Source organism: Eublepharis macularius, chromosome 4 (assembly GCF_028583425.1).
Source record: "Eublepharis macularius isolate TG4126 chromosome 4, MPM_Emac_v1.0, whole genome shotgun sequence".
In the NCBI taxonomy this organism is placed as follows: Eukaryota; Metazoa; Chordata; class Lepidosauria; order Squamata; family Eublepharidae; genus Eublepharis; species Eublepharis macularius.
In genome coordinates, this window is record NC_072793.1 from 11,621,141 (window position 1) to 11,644,940 (window position 23,800).

General features: G+C 47.6%; 2 protein-coding genes across 3 annotated transcripts in view; both read right to left on the reverse strand.

The window, feature by feature from the left end:
• ESYT1 (extended synaptotagmin 1) overlaps positions 1–2,829 on the reverse strand; it is an 88,585-nt gene extending 85,756 nt beyond the window's left edge. For both annotated transcript variants that reach the window (XM_054975967.1, XM_054975966.1), the window contains exon 1: positions 2,381–2,829. In XM_054975967.1, the coding sequence (XP_054831942.1) occupies positions 2,381–2,761 (381 nt within the window). In that variant the 5' untranslated portion in view covers positions 2,762–2,829. The remainder of the gene's footprint in view (positions 1–2,380) is intronic.
• Positions 2,830–11,152: 8,323 nt separating this feature from the next.
• Positions 11,153–22,581, reverse strand: INPP1 (inositol polyphosphate-1-phosphatase). The gene is made up of 5 exons (XM_054978676.1): positions 22,357–22,581; positions 19,111–19,171; positions 17,541–17,741; positions 15,382–15,556; positions 11,153–13,238 (listed from the first exon to the last, which is right to left on the reverse strand). The coding sequence occupies exons 1-5, from the start codon at positions 22,558–22,560 to the stop codon at positions 12,746–12,748; spliced, it is 1,134 nt and encodes a 377-aa protein (XP_054834651.1). The 5' UTR covers positions 22,561–22,581; the 3' UTR covers positions 11,153–12,745.
• Between the last annotated feature and the right edge of the window lie 1,219 nt (positions 22,582–23,800).

The window sequence follows — 23,800 nt, forward strand, 5'->3', positions numbered from 1 at the left end:
CTTTTCTATCAGTCACTACGCAAATATGGGACAAACACAGAAAAACATTAGCCCCTGATACTTCTCCTGTAATGGCTTCTGCCACCACAAGCGCAACGTACTCAAGTCCCAACTCCAGATGTTTGCATTCTCTGTCACTGGCAGCTAAAAGCAGGGTGGGAAACTCTCGCTGCCATGAAAACCAATTTACAGGTAAGTTGCCTTGAGGTGTTACAGAAGAGACTGGAATTAAGCATGCAGTTGCTGATTTTGGTAACTGCATAATATATAGCACCAGTTTTGCTAATGATTCTGTTCCAAAAAGGCAGTATGCGCATCAGCTAACAAGTATCTAATGCTCTTTGGAGAGCCAGGCAAGAGGGTTAGCCTCAGGTAATCCAGAGCTTGGAGCTTGTGTTCATTTTAAAATGGGCAGTTTTCATGTTCTGCTGGAGAACAAGCACAGAGCTACATTATCACATCCCATCACTGTCCCCTCTGGGTGAGTGACATGCAACATCTGCAACATCCGCCACCAAAGTGATCAAGCGATAAGAGCAACGATCATGTGAGAAATGACAAGATGATAGACGATGAGCTCTGCCTAAATTAAAGCAGTGAGAGTTTAACCAGAGAACTGATGAGATGTGTTTTTACTCTCAAGAGACTTGAGATTTTTTTATCCCTGCTGCAGCAGGGCAGTTTTCAAATCTGCAACCATTTACACACACACAGAGCTGGATTTTTTAAAAATGCAAGGGACAGACCTTTTTTGTGCATGCCAAGCCTTCAGATAAGCAAGCTATGAATCTGCTTTTAGCAATCAGGCCATCGTGGTTTCCCTGGGGGATATTGATCCTGAACAGCAGGAACCGCCTGCTACATTGCCACACCCAAACCAATGCCAGCCAGGCTTCTAGAAAGGATGGAAGGCAACGAAGCCCCTGTTTTCCCTTGCTAAAGACACACAGGCTACCAACAGATACAGGGAGATCAGCATGAGACCCTATGAGAAGGGTCGGGCCTGCTGCTTTGCACCTTTCCTGTCCCCAGCTGTAAGTTTCTTTCCACACAGCACAGCTCAACTCTTCCCTAGCATGAAGTGGACAGAGAGGGCAGAGAAAAGCCAAGTAAGGAACAGGGCGAGAGTTGCAGAAGACAGAAAACGACTCCAAGATTTGAAGAAGGGGGGGGGGCAGACAGAAGTCTTCAGGACAGACTCCCACACATGGGGGCTGGGGAGACACTGCAAAGAGGGAAGGAAGTCACAGCAGGGAGACAAATGGAATTGCTTCCGAGTAGACAGGTCCTGTAGATGAGAACAGGTAAGTCAAACGTAACATTATGAACTATAAATTAAAGAAAAGGTAGAAGGGGAGCTTTAGATGGGTGGAAGATGGGGATACCAAGAGGGCATTATTAACAGCTGCAGGTCATGTGCAATGACTAAACACAGCAATTGCTCTTCAAGAAGCAGTGTGTGCATTTCCCCAAGAAACACTGTTAGCAAGATTAAAGTGTCTTATTCCATACTTTCCTCCCCGCTATAATTAAGTTTCTTCCTGTATTGCAAAGCAAGAATACAGACATTTACTAGCTGATAGATCCATGCTCCTGATCTAGACGAGACAGCTGAAGGGATAGCAAAGGGGGGGGGATACACATACACCCCAGGATTTAAGGCCACAGAATTTCTTATAAGCCAGCATGCTGCTATTTATTTAGAAAAGCCAGGCATCTTTTAAAGAAGCAAATATATAGCAAGCAAAGCGACCACTTGTACAGCATCCAGAGTACTTCAGGCACATTATATCGACGTTATCATTACAACAAGCCTGTAGGGTTGGCCAGAAGCATCACCATGTTGCCAGACGACAGCATGAGATAGGGGCCTGTCTCCTTATCGTACCAAAGGAAGGGGGCAGAAGAGAAACAGAAAGCTGGGAGAGCAAGAACGGGTGTGAGGGTTCTAGGCCAAGCTCCATCATCATTTTCCCAGTCAGAATGGAAATCCACAAGGAGAGGAAAGCAGGCACAGTGGGATTCAAGTCAAGAGGAAGGAATGCAAGGGAGTAAAGTGAAAAGCATTTTGCAAGTTATTAGGACAGGTTGGTAAACCGCGAGTCATTTGCAGAAAGGCAAAATTGCCTCCAGGCTCTGGAAGCTTTAGGAAGTCAGCCGGTTATTTTTCCTTAAGGGCACAAACCCTTAAAATTAGCACTCAGCCAGGCCGCCTAGCAGACATTCCTTAACCGCAATTCGCGTTCGTGGCTTTAGTTTCAGTGCATTTCTTTAAGAGAGGCTGGGCCAGACGCAACTCTGTGCCAGGACGCCCCACTCGTCTCTCTTAACTGGCGCAACGCTCGCAGAATGGGGCTAAGCTTGGGGGCGCCGCTCTTACCCAGGCGGGCAGATCGCTCTTCCCCAGGCTCCGGCCCAGGCCGTCGGTGGCGGCCGCGGAGCTCACCGTCCCCTCTTCGTCGCTCAGCAGCAGCCCAGCCATCCGCAGCGACCGCTCCTTGCCCCGCCGCCGGCCCCGCCAGCCCATGTAGAGGGCCACCCCGGCCACCACGAAGCCCAGGCTGAGCCCCGCCCGGCCCGCCAGGTACACCGGGAGCAACCAGAGCAGCCGCCGCCCGATTGCGCCCAACGCCGCCAGCGCTTCAGCCGAGCCGATGCCCCCGAGCCCGCGCGAGCCGGACGGGGGCACCTGCGGGAGCGGATCGGGCGCTGCAGCAGCAGCAGCAGCCGCCGCCGCTTCCTGCCCCGAGTTTTGCTCCATGGCGCTGCCGGGAGCGTCTGGCCACCGAGAAGCCCGAGCTCACTGCGGCTAACTGAGCAGCTTCAGCGGCTGTTGCAGTCATGGAACCAAGAGGCGAGGCACGGCCGAAGCAACGGCGCTACCCGCCGCCTGATTGGATGGCGAAGTTCAAAGGAGGAGCGCTAAGAGCATCATGCCCTCCGCCTTCCCGTTCTCCGATTGGGCAAAAGGTTCCAGGAGGCGGAGTTAGAACGCCCAGAAGCCTCGCTCCTCCCGGATACTAGGCAACGACGAAAGCCTCCGCCCGGTCTTTTCCGTTTTAGGATTCTAACTTCAGATGGGCGGGGCCATGTGTGCAAATAACGCCCCTCCTCGTTCTTTGACTGGTCGACTCGGGTTTGGGTGGGAGGGAAGAGAGGCGTTGCGAGCCCTGCGTGGCTTGTGTTCACAGCCGCCGCTTACGAAGTTGAGAAGGTGGTCGAGCCAGTGGTCATGTGCAGAGTGCACTGACCACACGACTGAAGCGGGTAACCGCGGCTGTCCGATTTCTGTTTCCATTCTTAGTAGAGCGAGGAGGAGCCGACCCTGCTTCTTTTTAACAGCGGTACGTCGCTGTTTCGTAGTCTCGAATGACTACACGGAGGGAAAGAAGGATTAGAATTGTAGCCCCAGTTAAAACAAAGCAACGGTTGGACGGGTCGTAGAGAACGGAGTTTCCCTCGACTGGACACACCAATTTGTGCAAAATTAATCTGCTTTATTTCATCCCATTTATTTTTATTTAATTTAAAAAGGCTAAGTGGAGAACCTGCACCTGCCGGGAAAGTATGATAAAACAGAAGTCTCGGGGCACCTTAAAGACGAGCAACGTTTATTCCAGAGTAAATTTTTGTGAGTCCCAGATCACTTCATCAGACGATGGCGTCATCACTTGTATCTGATCATTTGAGCTCTGGCTTGCAAAAATTTATGCTGTAGTACAAGTTGTAGCTTTGTTTAGGTTCTAGTGCACCCCTGTTTTGAATTTCCTCTTTTAAAGGCCTTTTAATCCTACTCAGCCCTTGTCCCATTTTCTTCATTCCTTTAACAGTGCGATCCTAAACAGAGTTACTCCTGTCTAAGCCCATTGAAATCAATGGTCTTAGACTGGAGTAACTCTACTTAGAACTGCACTGTGAAACCAGTGTCCAGCCCCTCTGTTCCCCCATCCTCCTTGAGGCCTGAAATCCTTTATGGATAGTCCAGTATCTCTACGGAGCTTTTGAAATATGCCATTGTTTTCTTAATAATTCTCAGAAATTTTTTATCATGGATAAAATAACTGACTGTCTCCAGTCCATTGACAACCTGCAATACCAATCAATCTTCTTCCAGCAGTGAATACCTTTTTTAAAATCATATAAGCAATACTAAACAATTGCACATCTCTGACCCCTACATTTATAGTTTTATTGGTGTAACTTGAATAAGTATGTACAGTAATAGATGCAGAGGAGTTAGCTGTGTTAGTCTGTAGTAGCAAAATCAAAAAGAGTCCAGTAGCACCTTTAAGAGTAACCAACTTTATTGTAGCATAAGCTTTGGAGATCTGGAAAGCTTATGCTACAATAAAGTTGGTTAGTCTTAAAGGTGCTACTGGACTCTTTTTGATTTTTATGTATAGTAAAGATACAGTTAGACTTCAAGTTATGTAATTTCCTATCTCTTCTAAGACACATTTAACCGCTGTATATTGTAAATAGTTTGTTTGCTGCATACTGTTTTTTAAAGTTTTGGAAAAAAGTTACAAAAATTAAAAATAAAAACAATTCTCACAATGATTTGAATAAAAACACAGATTTTCTTGTACCTCAAAATTACCTGAAAATGAGTTGAATTAATGAGCATAAGCTTTCGAGAATCACAGTTCTCTTCATCAGATGCATGACCAGAAGAAACTGGTCAGATAATGAGATTATCAGAAGTAACTGACTTCCTTAACAGAAGCAAACTGATCTCCATATCAGAAGCTATTGTTTGCATCTACTCTGCCCTCCCCTCTCCACCTATATATCTGACCAGTTTCTTCTTGCCCTCCATGCATCTGATGAAGAGAACTGTGATTCTCAAAAGCTTATGCTACAATAAAGTTGGTTAGTCTTAAAGGTGCTACTGGACTCTTTTTGATTCTCTCTAGTCAAATTGTTAACAGTTAATAGGAAGTCAGCAACATCAACATTTTAATTGGTCCCAGATTCCCTGAGACTTACAGCGCAATCCTAAACAGAGTTACGCCAGTCTAAGCCCATTGACTGGCGTAACTCTGTTTAGGATTACACTGTAAGTAACTTAAAAGTGTATTTCCATGAGTAAATATTATTTTAAATGCTCTACAGCCATCATTGGCAAACAGTATTCTCATTCTGTCAGGCCACATTCCTTTTCATTTCCTCCATCCCTTTCATTGTCTCAGTTGTCTGTACCAATAATCTGTTCTCCTCCCAAGACAAAGATGATATAACCACAACCATCATGAAAATTCTAGTCTGCTCTTGACAGGGTCCCTTCACTTCCGTGAGTTCCATAGTCCTGCTACAAGTTCAAGGGCTGAGTGTGAAATTACAATGGTATGGCAACAATTTCACTTTTATCAGGCAGGCCGAGTTTGCATTATCCTGTTTGTGACACCGGCTACATTTCCCCCTCTTTCTCAGTACTCCCACACCTGCTTCTCCACTTGTCTCCTATTTACTGGAATACACATGCTACACCCACACGGATACATTCTCAGAGCTGGGGAATTCAAATCCTTGAAACAATATATGGTGGACATCAAAGCTGCTTCTAACCTTCAGCAAACATTCCTAGCGCAAATTCTGGCTTTGCAAGACAGAGCTTAATTTAAACCAGGGCGTGCAGCCACATAACAAATCAGTAGTAAGCAGGATCTATGAGCATATGAAGAGTTATTTTCTCTTACTACTAAGGAAACACAAGCAGGCCACAAGCAAGTACCTCTGTGCTTTACAGAATTAACCTCAGCTGCCTCCATTCTTCAGAGTGCCTGCTGATAATTCTGATGAAGGGAGCTTTGACTCTCAAAACCTTATACCCTGAAAAAGTCCAGTGACACCTTAAAGACTTATCTGACTATATAAAAGGCTAAGCGTATTCAAGACAACTCACTTCCTACCCTGGTGCGCCTCAAGAGGGCGCTGCTGTGGAAGGAAGCCCAGATGAGGCAGCCAAACCTCCAGAGAGCATGCAGCAGCGAGAAGCCCAGGCCGAAATCAAGTGCGGAGCAGGCGGCAATGCCTTCCTCCCCCCCGTCACCACCCAGCTGGGACCCAGAGTGGAGCAGGTGGCAATGCCTGACCCCGCCTTCAGCTGGCTGGGATCAGGAGCAAAGCAGGTGGTAATGCCTGCCTCCCGCCTTCATCCAGCTGGGATCAGGAGTGGAGCCCGCCTGCCCTTCATGCATCCAAGATCAGGAGTGGAGAAGGTGGCAATGCCCGCCCACCACCTTCACCCAGGTGGGATCAGGAGCAGAGCAGGTGGAAATGCCCATCCCCTCTTCACCCAGCTCAGATCAGGAACAAAGCAGGAGGCAATGCTCACCCCCTGCCATCACCCAGCTGGGATGAGGAGCAAAGCAGGTGGTGATGCCCGCCCCTGCCTTCAGACAGCTGAGATCAGGAGTGGATCAGGTGGCAATGTGTGCACCCCACCATCACCCAGGTGGGATCAGGAGCGAAGCAGGTGGCAATGCCCACCCCCATCTTCACCCAGCTGGTATTAGGAGCAGAGCAAGTGGCAATGTTCTCTCCCCCCCTTAACCTGGCTGGGATCAGCCGCGGAGCAGGAGGAAATGCCCACCCACCCCCTTCACCCAGCCAGGATCAGGCGAGGGGCAGGTGACAATGCCCACCCACTTCACCCACCCCAGGATCAGGAGCAAAGTGTAAGGCATTGCCCATCCTCCTTTACCTGGCCTGGATCAGGCACGGAGCAGGCAGCAATGCTCCCCGTCCACTTCACCCAGCTGGAATCAGGCGCAAAGTAGGTGGCAAGGCCCATCCCCTCTTCACCCAGCTGGGATCAGGCGTGGAGCAGGAGACAATGCCAGCCCCCCATTCACCCGGCTGGGATCAAGTGCAGGGCAGGTGGTAATGCCTGCCCCCCTTCTCTTGGCCAGGATCAGGTGCAGAGGAGGTGGCCATGCCCACCCCACCCCCGCCTTCATCCAGCTGGGATCAGTGATGGAAGAGGAGGGAATGCCCACCTGCCTACCCTCCCCTTTCTAGAGCCCCTTTGTATTTTTCCCCACAACGGGCTTTGTTGCTAGTATGCTTTACAAAAAGCTTCTATGCCCTTGCTTGTAAACAATTATGTGGCAGATCTGATTACATCCACCTTTCTCTTAGAAGCCTCCTGTTCTAAACAGAATCAAAAAGAGTCCAGTAGCACCTTTAAGACTAACCAATTTTATTGTAGCATAAGCTTTCGAGAATCAAGTTCTCTTCGTCAGATGCATGATCCGAACTGGTCAAATACAGAAGAGGAGGGGAGAGAGGGGAGAAAGAAGGGGACATATATCACAAGGAGACAGAATGGTTATCACATTATCACAGGTAACAGATTCCCTTTACAGAGGCGTGGTCTGGGGGAGCCCAGTGACGCCTGGTGTGGGCTTTCGGGGACCACAGTTCTCTTTGTCAGATGCAGCTGGCAGGGAGAGCTGTGGTCATCGAAGGCTTATACTACATGGGAATTGGATACTTTCACTGCTACAAACTAATACGGCAAACTGACTGCACACCAAAAGGGGATGTTTACATTTCCAGGCAAAGGAATGTTTTGACTGCCTCCACGCTAATTGCATTCTGTCTCCTTGTGATATATGTTCCCTTCTTTCTCCCCTCTCTCCCCTCCTCTTCTGTATTTGACCAGTTCGGATCATGCATCTGACGAAGAGAACTTGATTCTTGAAAGCTTATGCTACAATAAAATTGGTTAGTCTTAAAGGTGCTACTGGACTCTTTTTGATTTTGCTACTACAGACTAACACGGCTAACTCCTCTGTTCTAAACAGAAAATATCACAGGCTAACCTGGAATCAAGCCAAACTTTAACAATGAAATCCTAAATAGAGCTACACCCTTCTAAAAGAGCACCTTTAGAAATGTGTAACTCTGTTTAGAATTCCACTATATTGGTGAAATTTTTTTCTATCAGGCCTGCTTCAATCCAGCCTGCTACATAAATTTGTCAGAAATATCTTGGTGCCATCTACTGGCGGAAGAATATATCTTGATCCTCCAGCTAATTCCAAAAGGAAGGAGGGGCCAAAATTAATTATAGTTGGATTCCTAAATCATACTATGGCTGGGGCTCATGAAGGGTAACCACCAGGGCTTTTTTTCAGCAGGAACGCGGTGGAATGGAGTTCTGGAACATCTTGAAAATGGTCACATGGCTGGTGGCCCCGCCCCCTGATCTCCAGACAGAGGGGAGTTGAGATTGCCCTCTGCGCCAAGTGGCGCGGAGGGCAATCTCAACTCCCCTCTGTCTGGAGATCAGCGGGCGGGGCCACCAGCCATGTGACCATTTTCTCTGAGGGCAACCGACTGAGTTCCGCCACCTCTTTTCCCAGAAAAAAAGCCCTGGTAACCACGTATGATTAGCGTCTATGCTTCTCTTTCATAATGAATTCCAAACCTGGCCCTCCGGGTGCAGGCACAAAATTTTGCACAGCGGAGCCATTGTGGATTTGCAGAAAAATCTGTACCTTCAACAGAGGCATGACGCATGAAAATGGGCAGCCAAAGCTTGTCATGGCATGAAGGTAAACAATTTCAGCGGGCAAACAACATCCCAGTCATAATCTCTTAAAGGTGCAGGACACTTTTCTCCTGGCTAATTAGCAACCCTGCCCCCTCAGCCCCCCACACCAGATGCAGCCCACCATGTAAGAACTCGCTTGCTGTTCCTGTGCCTTTCTACTCCTTGCAGGCAGGCCTCCAAAAATGGGCATCAGGATCGATTCCATCCGCAGTACAATGCCAACCATTTGCCAGGCTAGCAACATGCAGCAAAATATAGAGGGCAACACCGTTGGGTGACAATAGATACAAAAAAGACCCACAACAGTAAGGTTTACAAAACCCACAAAATACACTAACACTTTGGTATGGCAAAAATACTAGATGCTTTTATGTGTAAACCTATGGCGGAGAACTCACAAATATATTAAATACTTCACACATTCACCATAGGCACAAGGAATGCACAGCCACAACCAAAAAGGGGGGGCAACTCCCCAAAGTGGGTAACGTCCACAACAATAATGTCTTTCAATAATAATCAAGTTGAATCTTTTCTTCTGCTTGAGCTGCAGGGGTCAACCGACGAGCACGTTCCGATGACCAACTCCCAGCCGGGAGTATCTGCGGCAACATGGCCAATGGCCCCCATGAACGGCACACTTCCAGCAGCCTTGCTGTGGTGTTGCCCGCTCTCTTGCTCTAGCCGAGCCCCCGCACCACTGTAAACTGTGTCAAGATGGTTGACCAGCACAGCTCTCCCCATCATGATGAGCACTCTGTGCTAGAGACACAGTGAGCATTCAGTGCTAGGGTCTGTTTTCTTGCAGTCTGCTAGTGAAGTTTATGTAGGCATAGGGGTGCTGCAGGAACAAGAGAGCTGGCAGACGAAAATCTGATTTGTTTACACTATTCCTGATGCTGTTCAATAACTGTGCGGACGGTTGTACAGCTGCCTCTGATTGGGATTCTGTAGGTAGGGATCAGTGCCCGCCCCCTACCAACTTCATGCGATATAAACCAAAAAAGATGGGGCTGAGGGGGTGGACCAATGTGGGTATTGGTATACACTGTGGCGAAACGGGGCCTTCCCTCCCACTGGCAGACCCCGCTCTGCCTACCCCTCCCTTTTCGCCTCTGGCCAGTCACCTGAAGGGGCCGTCTCCTTTTCCTGTCTCTGGGTATTTGCTGCCACCACTGTCCCTGTATGGGGTCCCGGTTAGGCGGGACAGCCTCCTAAGCCCCCTCCTCTGCTAGTGGGCCCAAGCGGTTGGGGGACTATGTGGAACAGAAGATCTTTCTTCCTTCATAAATTCCAAAAAATCATTTATTTAACTTCTAACTATACAAAGGCAAACATACAGTGAACGGAAGGAATAATAAAACAGAAACCCCTACTCTTATCTCCCTCTACTTCTCTATACTCATGCCCTAATTCGATGTTGTGTAGGGCAGGCCCAGTCCTTTGTTACCTGGGGTTACACTAGATCTACCTCTCCCCTTGGAGCCATCTCTCCCTCCACTCTCCAGCCACCCACTGTCCACTTCCAACTCCCCTCCACCGACTGACTCGCTCTCCCTCCAATCACATTCTACTCCAGAACTGGCCCCTCCCCTCTGCAGCCCATAGGAAGTTAACTCCACCAACAGAATGGCGTTTCTCCACATGCACATGCAAAAAGGAGGAGTCTCCAGACTGCACACTCCCTAGATGCCAACCAGCATCTGATCGGCCAGGCAGCCTGTTTCACAGCTGCACGGAAGGTAAGGCAAGAGATGGAGCATGAAGTGTGCTGTGGCAATAATGAGCCCCGAGTGTGGCAAAGAGCTGGTGCGGGGAGGGTGGGTGGGTAAAATGATGGACGTGATTAGCGAATCCACATGAACAGCCTATCCCAACTGATTATATTCTATGGTTGTTGTGGGTTTTCCGGGCTGTATTGCTGTGGTCTTGGCATTGTAGTTCCTGACGTTTCGCCAGCCACAGCTGCTGGCGAAACGTCAGGAACTACAATGCCAAGACCACGGCAATACAGCCCAGAAAACCCACAACAACCATAGTTCTCCGGCCCTGAAAGCCTTCGACAATACATTGATTATATTCTGTTCCACCTGGGACACCGTTCTGGACTTCCTATCCAGCTTGAATCTGTGACTTAGGTTATGCCTTAGTGGTTAAGAGTATCCAACCAGAGCCTGGGGCAACTGGGTTTGAATCCTGTCACAATCACTCAGCTGTGCCTACCTCACAATGCTGTTGTGAGGATAAAATGATGTGATAAACAAAAAAGGCATGCCTGTCTTTCTCTACTGTCCTCCCAGCTGGTATTGAGTCCAGGCAGCTGAGAGAATTCTAATACGCGACGTGTGGTCTTGTTCCTGGCATGAGGAGTCGTGGCTTCCAGTCCAGCCTCTTTTTTCTGTAGCTCAACATGTTTTTTGTCAAAAGAGGAGATATGTCCTTTTGTCACTTTAGTGGGATCCAAACTCAAGGCCCCTGATTGTCACACGAGTGTCTTTCCCCACTGATTTATCAGAGAAATTATATGCATGTTACAGAAAGATGATAAACACAGTAGACAGATAAAAGCATGACATCGGAGAAGAGATACTCTCTTAAATAGATTGTTTATTAATTACCAGAATATTACATTGCACTTAGAAGTCCAGATACATTGACTTTAACAAAAAATAAAATCCAAGAGTATTCTTTGCAATTTTATCATATACAGATTTTTGCTGTTAAAATGCTGGTTGTGACGATCATAATATTTACCATATAAAATGAAAAAAAATCACATACTGTGCTAAAAAACCTCACATTTTGCCCTCAGAGTAAGTTACGCTTGCTTAAAGTAGAAATGTAATGTTCTTATTCTGATGCAAATACGTGTGTGTTTTTGGTTCAATTTGTGATATTTTTTTTTACAAAAAGAATAAAATGTTAATAATATCAAGAAGAATGGGTAGCAGTAAGGCAATAGAGCGAGTATGGCTATATCCCTTTCCCTCTCTCTGGATTATGTTGCTGTCGCCATCTGCATGTTTTCAACTGTATTTCCGTAAGAACTAGAAAGCTAAATATAGACTACAGACATCAGTGGGAATCTGTCCCGGATACCAATTTTGTGCATAATCATCAGAAATAGATGAGCTGCAATTTGATACACGGCTACAAATTGTAGGAAAGTATCCCTAGAACATGTCCATGCTACATACTTTATTCAGTTCCTCTGTCATAGCTTCCCTCAAAGTATTCTGGGAATTGGTGAGAGGGTGGGAGGTCTCCCACCAAAGAGACCTGGCAGTCCTGGTTGTGGGGTGGGTGATCTTCATGAGAACATCACTACATTGCTGGTGAGCTGCTTTCATTTGGGGGTCCCCTGTCCCCAAGGCATGGCTTTTCAAGAGGCAATGTTAATCTGCAGCAGTCTTGGGAGAGAGGGGGAGAAAGTCACCATCAGTGGGCAGGAACTGTCCAAATGTGGAAACGCTTTGTTGGATCCAAGCCCCAATTTCTTATCTCACCACGGAACAGGACCTTCAGTCTTCCAGTCTCTCACAGATCAAGCTAAATGGTCCCCACCCTATGTTAGAAGAAGTGAGCAGACGCACCACAGAAAGTACGGCTATGCAGCAAAATCAGGTTGTCAGGCGACAGGCCCAGGACTCCGTACAGGATGTAAGAGACAGGGGAGGTTACAGGAAATGCAGCGGAAGTCACTGAAAAGTCCCAGGCAGGGTTGCCAGCAGGCCTGGAGAAAAAAATGTCCTGTCCCTTTAATGAAGGCTTAATGTGTGGAACCGGGCACCTTAATCTTTTCATGGCATGAAGGTAAACAACGTCATCTGTTTAACAACGTAACATTAAGCCTCCGTTAAAGAGACAGGGCATCTTTCCCTCCTGGCAGTTGAAGCAGGACGCAAAATACCAACAAGGATGGGGGAAATGTTAACCTCCTTCCATCTGCACTGTGCCGGAAGTGAAACCTTTATTGACTCAGCAATGAAAGGCCAAATGCCTACGTTGGAAGTCACAACTCAGCCCCACGCTGGCAGGTTCTATCCATCTACAACTGATTGGTCCCGCAATTATGTAGGTAAGTCCAAGCCATACAGTCCCTGCCCAGCAGTCTGGTCTGGCTCCCTCCCCTCATGCAGATGTGAATGTCCCCGCCAAGCCACATCCACATGGAGGAGGAACTCAAACATCACCTGCCGCTGCCACGGTGGCTATGACAGCCTTGAGATGGTCGTGGTGAATATAGGCTACAATACCGCCACTGTTGGCCCAGCGATCAGCACCCATGGCGCCCTCTACTGGCTGGTTGTAGGTCAGTTCGGGCAGCAAGTTGCGCTGGCCGGTGCGCCAAGCACGCAACGCCCCTGCAAGATTAGCAATGCCCCCACCAAGGGCCCGAAGGATGGCGTGGGGGCCACATGAATCCCATTTGAAGGTGGTGCCCTCTGAGAGCACGTAGGCATCCACAAAGCCCAGGGCCACACACAGCATTTTGTACCCGGCACCTGAGGCAAAGCACAGCTGCTCACCATACAGAGGTGCCAGGGCCTTCTGCAGCACGGCTCTCTCATTGCTGCTCAATACCACACGAGGGACGGCCTGAGGCAGGGGCCGGCTTAGCGAGCTCAGGTTGGTGTCTTCATAGGAGATGCCCCAGTGATATCTGCTCTTCCACCTGCAGGAAAAACGAAGAGATTGGGAGGACTGGCTGAGACTGGGCTGAAATGGCTGGGCTCTCCTCTCTTCCTCAGCAAGATCTGAACATAGGTGCAAAGATGTGTCATGGGGGTGGGGGGGTGACCAGCACTGCATGGGTGGAAAGCAGAAGCCCCAGACAGCCGCGCACTCACTATGCGCTGGAACTGCAATACAATGAAAGCTAAACAGAACCTATCATGATCCGAACAGGACCAAAGCAATAATTTACAAATCAAACATGCCTGAGTTTATCTAATCTTAGCAGCAGTAACTTCCACACTCACAACTGGGTCTGACAATACCCAGTCAAGGTCCTTTCCCCCTTGAAAATTCACTGATGTCACTACTCAGAAGTCAGCTTCGTCCAACAAAATGTTTTGGTGCTCATTTTTTACCTGCAACTACTGGGCAACATGCAGATATTCAAGAAAATATTGTACCTTATTTATGATTGTAACCCACCCTGAGCCTGCTTGCAGGGAGGGCAGACTAAAAATCCAATAAATAAATATATAAAAATAAAATTGTCTATGATCAGGCCTTTTTTTTCAGCTGGAATGTGGTGGAATGGAGTTCCGGCACCTCTTAAAAATGGTCACATGGCCGGTGGCCCCGCCCCCTGATCTCCAGACAGACGGGAGTTTAGATTGCCCTCCGCGCCAATGGCGGGGCCACCAGCCACGTGACCATTTTCGCTGAGGGCGATTTAAACTTTAAAAAACTCCCCCCCTTGTTCCAGCTGAATCAAAGTATCGTTGTTGTGCGGTCCCGAGTTCCACCACCTCATTTCCCAGAAAAAAAGCGCTATGATGCATGGGGGTGGGATTTGAACTTGGGTCTCCCAGATCCTATTCCAGCCACTACAACACACGCTACACAGTAAACAAGCCAACCTCCATTAAAGGAGCAAACCAACAGTGGAAACCACACTGGAGGGTCCAAATAAATAATTACAACAATAAAGTAAATATTTATTCTGACATTCCCTCCATTAGACAGGAGAGCCCATGTCCTCCTCCTTCATCTTCATCACTATTCAAGTTCATTTCCTCCTTAGCCAAAGTCCCTCTCCTTCCAGGGCTCTGACTATGGCAAATCGACTCACCTTTGCACTCACAAGGGCTCTCGTTCAAACTGGGCTGTTTTTGTGGGCAAAGGATGTACGTGCGTACCAAAGTAGTTTGGCTGTGCAACACCCACCAAGATTACCAGTCTCTGGCATGATAACTAAGCTCATGTAGCCATTTTGCACAAGTAGTATCCCAGTTTAAACCAGAGGACAGGCAGGTGTAAAGTTCCATGGATGAATTATTTTGCTCTGCACACTTAAAGCAGGTCTATCAGCCTCCATTTCGCTGCCATCAACGAAAGCTGTATTCTCAAAACAAATAGCACTGGGGGGGGGGGGGGACAACTGCAATTCTTGACCTCTTCCTCTTTGCAGCCTCCCCACAGCATGGTCCTCCTCCTCTCCTTTGCAGTGATTCCACCTCTCCTTTCTTACCAAGCCTTAGTATGCACAGTAAGATCTTTCACTTCCTTGGGTGTGAGGTCATTTCCTTCTCTTTCCCTTCCTGGGAACTTGAGTGGTTTCTTCTCCTAGAGGGCAACCGCTCCCACCTCGGTATCACTAGCATCCTTTAGTTTTAACTATGCACCACAATAAATTCAGCTGCAAATAATGTTGTATGTTAGATTTTTATGGCAGCTCTGCCATTTGAATGCAATCACTGTATATACCTTGCATTCCCCTTCAAAAGTTCTGCATGCTTCCTCAGCGACCCTCTACACAGCATCTGCTAGCAGAATATGTACTTTCTGCTACTGTTTCCCCCCCTAATAACTGGTGGTTTCCAACTGTAAAATACTGTGCTCTGGGGCTGAGAGATTTTTCAAAGGATCTTTGGATTCTTCACTGGAATTGTCAGCCAAGCAACTCCTTGGTCTCTTACAAACAGACCCAACATTTTTTAAAAAGGACAAATTACCACTGAGTTGCTCTCTTTTATGCTCACTGATTCCTTGACCCTCTACAAGGCCAAGATTGAAGGCCACTGCCTAACCCTGTTGGTTCCGGGTGGGATAGTCAACCTGGCTAATGTACAACAGAATCTGGTTACCTACGGTCTGGCATCTGTTCTTGGAAAAATGGCTCATTGATAATGCCTAGAACAGGTTCGCCTGAGTGCCGGTTGTAGACCCCTATTAGCACCAATGCCGAGTGCAGTCCTGATGGGTAGACGCCATTTACAGGCATCACGTCTCCACGACCACGGATGTACTGATTGGTGGAATCTGAAGAAAGAAAGAGCTTGTGAAACTGGATGGCTTTCATCAGGTTTAGTAACAGTTACCACTATTGGCTGATGTGCCGTTTTCCACACTGAAATGTCCATTAGGTCTACAGAGGGTAGAAAGCAGGAGCTATGTCTCCGAGGTTCTCAACCCTACATTCATAGCAAAGTGACAGAGCACATGATTTGCATAATGAAAATCTAAAACTCAGTCTCTTGTACCTCCGGCTAAAGGATCATTAAACATTATATAGCATCAAACTTTAGTTTATCGTGGAATATACATTCAACATTGAGTCACAGTCAGCCACAGTTTCCTGAGAAGTATATGGATGTTTTCAAAAATACTTTTACGGCATTCATATATTTACATTTTTAGGGGTGCACTTAAAAAAAAATTATACACCTGAAAATAAAAACCAGAATGTGTGAAGGAACTGAAGTAGCTGGCTTAGTACACGATTCTGCCTGAGAGATGAAAGAGCTACCACTAGTCTAAACATCTAATATTGGACTTGATAGACCAAAAGAAGTCACAATAGATTCAAGATTCCAAAAACTGGGCGAAATACCACTGCTCAATGAATCCGATCAAATTACCAGCTGTGAGAGGACAAACAATCAGTCATTGCAAACTTACCAACCCTAGGTACACAAAGAGATGTACTGTGTTAATCTATCTATATAAAGACAAGTGTCCTGACTGACTCATCAATGCCCAGCCCAAACCCGTGGACCTAGAAACATAAAATTTGGGGAGAACATTCCTTGCATGATGTAAACAACCTCTAAGAAGGGATTCTAAGAAATTCGCCCTCTAAGGGGGTAAAAAGGGGTAAAATGTGTTTTCCCAAAGGGATACAGCTTCCCTTTATGGCTGGCAGGCTGCTGCCTGCTTGCGCCCCCACCCACTGCCAGCTCGGCCACTCTTCCCTGATTGGGCCAGCCTTTCAAGGTCATTTGCATATGCAGGCTGATCGGTCCTCACCCCTCACATTCTAAACAGCCTGCGATTGCTATTGGGAGTCATTGAATGTGTCCTGAGGCCAAATGCCGCTCTCAGTCTTCCCCAAAAAGTTCACTGGGGTTGCTAATCTCCCTGTGGGGCCTGGCTTTCCTGTGTGGCTGGCAGGCTCCTACCTGCTTGCACCCCCTTCTGAGGTAAAAATCAGGTCAAGGAAACTCCAGGCAGACAAAGAAAGACGGTCCAAGACTCCTGAGTAGGGATAACATGCTTTGCTTTATTCAAACATCTTTGCAGCGCGGGTACTATGCTATTATACTACAAAACCAACTTTTAAAAAACCCTCACATACCAAAATATGTTACATACCCATAAGCAGGGCTTTTTTTCAACTGGAACGCAGTAGAACGGAGTTCCAGAACCTCTTGAAAATGGTCACATGGCTGGTGGCCCCACCCCCTGGTCTCCAGACAGAGGGGAGTTGAGTGGCGCGGAGGGCAATCTAAACTCCCCTCTGTCTGGAGATCAGGGGGCGGGGCCACCAGCCATGTGACCATTTTTCGCCGAGGGTGAATGAAACTTTAAAAAACTCTCTTCTTGTTCCAGCTGACCCAAAGTGATGTCATTGTGCAGTCCTGCGTTCCATCACTGACTTCCACCACCTCTTTTCCCAGGAAAAAAGCCCTGCCCATAAGTATTATAACTGGATTTAAAGTAGTTAAATATCATAGTGGAGCACGGGTATCAAGCTAGTCCTGATATATAAATCAAAAAGAGGGGAAATTAAAGCATGGTTGCTTGCCATCTCACCTAGGGAGAAAATGTGGAGTTGCTGCAGCGCCATGTGGGCTGGGACAAACTGTGGAGGGAAGACCTCTGTGCAGAAGCTCTGTTGCCAGTGCAATTAAGCAAAAGATTTCATGGCAATAAGAAGACACCAGAGAATTACTTCTGCGTGGAAGAAATCCAAACGCCTGTCCTTTTATAAAGCAATTCCTTCCGTCTTCTTTCATTACCTTACCTATGGGGTCGATCCACACACCCATGCGCTCGGTGGAGATGGTTACAGTCACATCATCCAGTGCTGGGTCAGAAAGCACCACCTCCTGGTGAACAGCAGCTGCCAGCAGTTCTGCGGCTGTCTGGTTCCGATCCAGGACTTTCTGCAGCAAAGTGGCTGTTTCCGGTTGGGTGGGACAGACCTGCACCACCACAGTCTCTCCTAAAAGGCAAATTTCAATACTCTGTAAAACTTCTCCTATACTCCAGACTATGAAAGTGGGTGGCTCCCTTAGCTCTAAGCCAGAAATGAGAAAGCAGCACCAGTGATGAGTCAGACATGAACTTAATTTGACCTATCAAGTTCTAATTAGGGAGGGTTTAAAAAAAAAAACCTTGACAGTTTTACTGCAAAGAAAGAGAAACAATGAGTTTCCATCTATGTTTCACAAAACATGTGAAATTGCTCATGTGCATACCGGAAAGGTAGAGGATTTCCACCAACCTGCCTCTTAAAAGTAACTTTCTGGAAGGGCATTCATTCCTCCTTCTAAACTGGTGATCTTATATCACCCAAGTACGTGTACTTCACATTTATGGAACCCAGACTGCTAGGTGATGCCAAAATTATCAGGCAACCCAACCCAATTTGGCTTTTGTAGGCTGTGTAGCTGGTATACCACCAAACATTAATTTCCATCTTTGCTAAGAAGAACTGCCTTTTTAAAAACTTTTGCGCTTTGCTTTACAAGGCACTAGTGTTTTCTGCTTTGCCCTGGAGACAGATTGAAATTACTGTTGGTTCTTAATATTTTCAAAGGAAGACCTGCCACTCTGTCTCCATCCCGGTAACAATGGATTCAATCAAGATCTTTTTTTGGACACAGCACAGCCTAACCTAATTGCATGCATAACAGCTCCTCTGTTCCATTCTAAAGACTTGCGCTTTCCAATCATGCCCCAAAACTTCTCCTGAAATGTGCAGGAGTTCCTTGGCAGATAAAGTGATTAGGAAAGTTTCCTTAAGGGAGAAGATAGGAGCAGGGGGAGCACCGGAACAAGGGAATATTAGACAAAGTAAATCTGGTGCAGTCAGGGCTTTTTTTCAGGGGGAACGCGGTGGAACGGAGTTCCAGAACCTCTTGAAAATGGTCACATGGCTGGTGGCCCCGCCCCCTGATCTCCAGACAGAGGGGAGCTGAGATTGCCCTCCGCGCCGCTTGGCAGTGCGGAGGGCAGTCTAAACTCCCCTCTGTCTGGAGAGCAGGGGGCGGGGCCACCAGCCATGTGACCATTTTCTCCGAGGGCAACCCACTGAGTTCCACCACCACTTTTCCCAGAAAAAAAGCCCTGGGTGCAGTTCAGAAAAACTGCTGAAGAAACGGGATATGCAGGAGAAGTGGGTTGTTAAACAGAAAAGAGACTATTTCAAACACAGGGTACACCAGAATATGCAGAAGAAAAAGAAATGAATCAATAGCTGATCTAACAAGATCAGTTGTGAGTCTGAGATGGATGGCCAAGAATTCAGTGCAGGCCTGACTGATGTTTCTCTCTCCTCCCCACCAACACTTCAGGGCCCCATCACTCACCCAGACCGTTTTCAAACTTGTTGGACTCCTCACCGCGAATATAACCTTGTAACTCTGGAAACTGGTTGTGCCATCAACAGGTGGTCGAAAAGATGAAAGGGGGGGGGGGGGGAAACAGTCAGCATGCAGATTACTTTAACTCAGGCCACAGCTATTCTGAGCTCACCATCCTTAACTGTCCCATCCCGTGTTTATCCACTGGATCAGAATCAGACCTGAGAGATCTGAGGATCAAATAAATCCCATTCATAAGATCTAATCCCCTTGCTGGCAGCAACGTTTTTTGGCTCAGTAACTCAATCCCATACAAGGCAAAAGCCTTTTTCTGCTTCCACTGGGGAGGTGGTTCTGGCTTGCCTTTATTTTACATTCGGGCTGTCCAAGGGGACCAAGCCCTCCCCACCCCGTGGGAGTAGCAACTGAGGTTGTCAGAGGAGCCCCTTTTCTCCCTCAGTTACTCAGCCCAGTGAAGAGGGTTGCCAAGGGGACCGGAGAAAAGCGCTGTCCCTTTAAGAAAAGAATAACGCATGGAGATAGGCAGCAGGAACTTTTCATGGCAGGGAATTAAACGGCATCACCTAGTAAACTACATCCCATTGAGCATCTCTGAAAGGGAAGGGCAGTCGGCAGCCCTACTCGTGAGTGAGAAACAAACCTGGCAACAATCTGGCTGGAAAGAAGCGAGCTGCTAGTTAGCAGCAGCTGAGGGCCAAAGGAGATGTGATGACACCCTCAAGGCCATCATTTTAAAGTCATTTAAAAATGCCGGTGTGTCTTTTGTCTTTTCAAGTGCCAAAACAATGCAGTGGGCAGAGCCATTCTGGCACCTGAAAAGGCACGGGTGGGGGGGCACAGGACTGCTCAATGGACCATGCTGTGAGCCCAATCAGGACCGAGCCAGCACAGCATTTTTAATGATTTTAAAATGGTGTCGTCCTCCTTGTGTTAGCCACAAGGGTGCCATCCCATTGTGTTTGGTAGTATGTGACACCTTCTTGAGTTTGCTTTCCGCTCTGCACTCAGGTATCTGAGGCCTGGGTGTAGCCAGAGATGTCAGCCACTCGACTCCAAGCCCGGAGCTGAGCAGAAAATCAACTCCAGGATGGAGAAGAGCCGCCTATGAATTGGAAGCTCCCACCCTCTTCTTGTTTGTTGCCACGTTTGCTTTTTTTCCTTCTATTGCTAGCTATTTGGGGTCCCCGTTGGGGAAAAAAGCAGAATACAAATAGACTAAATGAGTAAATAAACTGGAGGAGCAAAGGTGTAGAAGAGGAGAAAACTTCCAGAGCCTCTGCGACTGTTGGTGGTGGCAGTAGGGAGGTGGGGATTCTTGGTTTAAACACAGTCCTGGCTGAGGCAAGCAGGGCTTTTTTTCTGGGAAAAGAGGTGGTGGAACTCAGGACTGCACAATGACGTCACTTTGGGTCAGCTGGAACAAGGGGGCAGTTTTTTAAAGTTTAAATTGCCCTGGGTGAAAATGGTCACATGGCCGGTGGCCCCACCCCCTGATCTCCAGACAGAGGGGAGTTTAGATTGCCCTCTGCGCCACTTGGCACACAGGGCAATCTAAACTCCCCTCTGTCTGGAGATCAGGGGGCGGGGCCACCGGCTATGTGACCATTTTCAAGAGGTGCCGGAACTCTGTTCCACCGCATTCCAGCTGAAAAAAAGCCCTGGAGTCAAAGGTACTCACCCATGGGACTTTGCGGAGTTAAACTGGGCAAAGCAAAACTCAAGTTAGCACACCAACACAACACCCTCCAAGGTTACTACCCACTAGCATGCTAACTAAGCGCTTTTGCGCAGGTGCTTTGCCTCAGCCAGCATCATCTTTAAATCATGCCTTAAACTGCCCTTTCGCCAGGAAATAGTCCGAGATTCCAGGTTGCCAGTTTATCTCCAGGCTTGTTCGGCATGGGTATCTTTTTGACAAATAATGTTGACTTTTCCTTTTAATACATTTGTTTAGCCTAATGACTGTAAAATACCAAATCTGCCTCCTTTACTCTTATCTTGGGTTTGGGCCAACTGCTTTGCTTGTGACTAGATCTAGTTCCCCACCCCAAAACCTCAGTTCTGTCTACAGGCAGCCCTTTTGCTGCAGCACAGTAGCTCAGAGACTATGCTGTGATCCAACATCCCCGAGGCAAATCACACATCCACCAAGAATTTACGATGTCATGTGAGCCCAGCCTCTCTCATGCAGGCTACACCCTCATCTGCAACATGTGGATAGCACCGGCCTTCCTTATAGGGTTGTTGTAAGGATTACTGAATCACACAGAGAGACAGCAGGCTGCTGCTTCTATGGTGGGATATTATTAATAATCCTCCCCCATGAGCTTTGAGGTAGGTGAAGCCACCTTACACGGAATCAGATGCTTGGTCTATCACAGCTAGTGTTGCCTTTTCTGATTGATGTTGGTTCTCCAAACTCATTCCCATCACCTCCTACCACACCCTCTCACCGTACATGCCCCTGAGGGTGCTTCGGCTGGTAAAAATCTGCTGGTTGTCGCTGGCCTCAACTAGAACCAGGGACTTCTCGGTCCTGGCTCCAACCTGGTGGAACTCTGTCTGCAGAAACCCGGGCACAACAAGACATACTATTCTTTCGTCAGGCTTGCCAGACAGAGATGTTCCACCAGGCATATGGTTGAGGCTGGGTTGTAGGTGAGCCTGCCTGCCACCCTTCTGTCCTGGAGGGGAAGTAGTGTGACCCCCCCTCCAGTGAGGTTTTGCTGTTCTCTCCACCTCCTGCCCATAGAAATGTTATTGGGGCTGGGTAAATTGGGGACCGTCCTCTGGAGTCTTATTATTGTGTGAACTGTATCTTATGTATGTTTTTAATGTAACTTTTAACTGTTGTTACTCCGCTCTGAGCCTGTTCGCGGGGAGAGCGGACTAAAAATCAAATCAATCAATCTTTTAAGCGAAGATGTGGGGGGACTGAACCGGGGACCTTCTGCATGCGAAACAAGTGCTCTAACCACTGAGCCATGATTCCACCTGGTTTTGCCTACCTTTCTAGCAGCAGTAGGTTTTGTCTCTGACTCTTTCTTCCTATCCAGTAACTTCAGTCTATACAGTGGTGCAACTGAGGGTAAGTAAAATGGCAGGGAGCCCCCCCCCCCGGCTTTAGAGTGTGGAAAAGTCTTGGTGCCATCACCCCTAGCCCTAGCCCCTTCCCGAGCCTAGAAGTGCCAGAGAATGCCCTGCTTCTTTCCCCTTTTCCTGGCAGATTACCTCCTTGCCCACGTCATGCTTGATGACCTCTTGGATCAGCACATCTGCCAAGGTCTTGAAATCTTGCAGGAATTTTTTGTTTTTGTCTGCTCCTCTCTTCTCCTCAATGAGCAAGCTGAAGAGCGCCTCCTCCTGGCGACACAACTGGGCAATATTGGCAGCCTTCTCGGAAGCAGCGAGCAGGCTCCTCAGAAGAGCTGCCATGGCGTGGGGCAGAAGCTGAAGGCAGGCTGTGATGGGGGGAAAAATACAGGCAATCAAACAGCGAAGAGTCCCGTGATGACCCCGTCCTCCCATCCTAAACTTTATTTTAGCCGATAGGTGAGAGAAACTAGAACCAGGGCGTGGTGCAGAAGGAGTCACAGCAGCCATGGGCTTTGTCATCTCTTACAGGCTAGCTCTTTAAATATTTGTATCTTGCCCTTCCCCAAAATATTTAAATATTTGTGTCCTTCCCCGAAAATGATGCAGCTGCATTAAAGCATCAACTAAATTCACATTGAGACTCGCAACTGAAGAACAACAGTGTAGGGCTGTGGCTCACTGGCAGAGCACTTGCTTTGCACGCAGAAGGTCCCAGGTTCAATCCCGGAGCAGTTGCCAGTCAGAACAGACAACACTGACCTTGATAAGTCAATGGTTTGATTCAGTATGTGGCTACTTTGCATATTCAAACCATCATCATTATTCTCTCTGATTCCAAATATCACTAGTATATCTCCCAGACGGCAGATACTTGTTCGTTACTACGGAGAAGCCCGTTTAATTTACTACGCAGCCGTGTAACTTATTTAGTCAGTTTACAAAAAAGAACCAGGACGATAAAACTCCACTTAATGAAGGATTTTTTAAAAAACCAGTCTAGGGGAGAAAATATTGGAGCAGACTGTTTCTTCCATGGTGGTGGTGGGGGAAAGTTTACAGACAGGAGGCCATAATGGTCCCCTCCCACTAAAGGACAGTCTGAAATAATGTATTCCAAAGACACCCGAGTTCTTCGACTTGCGAATATTACAGCACTGTAGTAGTTCCCCAGTAGACACATTTTATGAGTTCTCTTATCACTCAGCTCTTAAAATTCTTCCCATCTTTTTTCTGAAACTAGCACTTCAATTGTATAGCCATGGGCAGATGGACAGATAGATGCACAGTGCTCTGTGCTGACACCGTCCTGTGCTTAGTTTCAGGTGGGTAGCCATGTTGGGCTGCAGTTGAAGAGCAAGATCTGGGTCCCATCGCACCTGAAAAGACCAACTAGATTTCCAAAGTATGAGCTTTTGATAGCTTGGCGCATCTGTTTTCCTACCACCAATGGCAACCTGCCAGGAGTAAACAATTCCAACATCCAACTGGCATGGCGTCAGACTGTCCTGAGCAAACCAACCTGGCAGTGTATTATTGATTGGAACATTTACTATAAATAATGCCTATGAAGAATGGACGA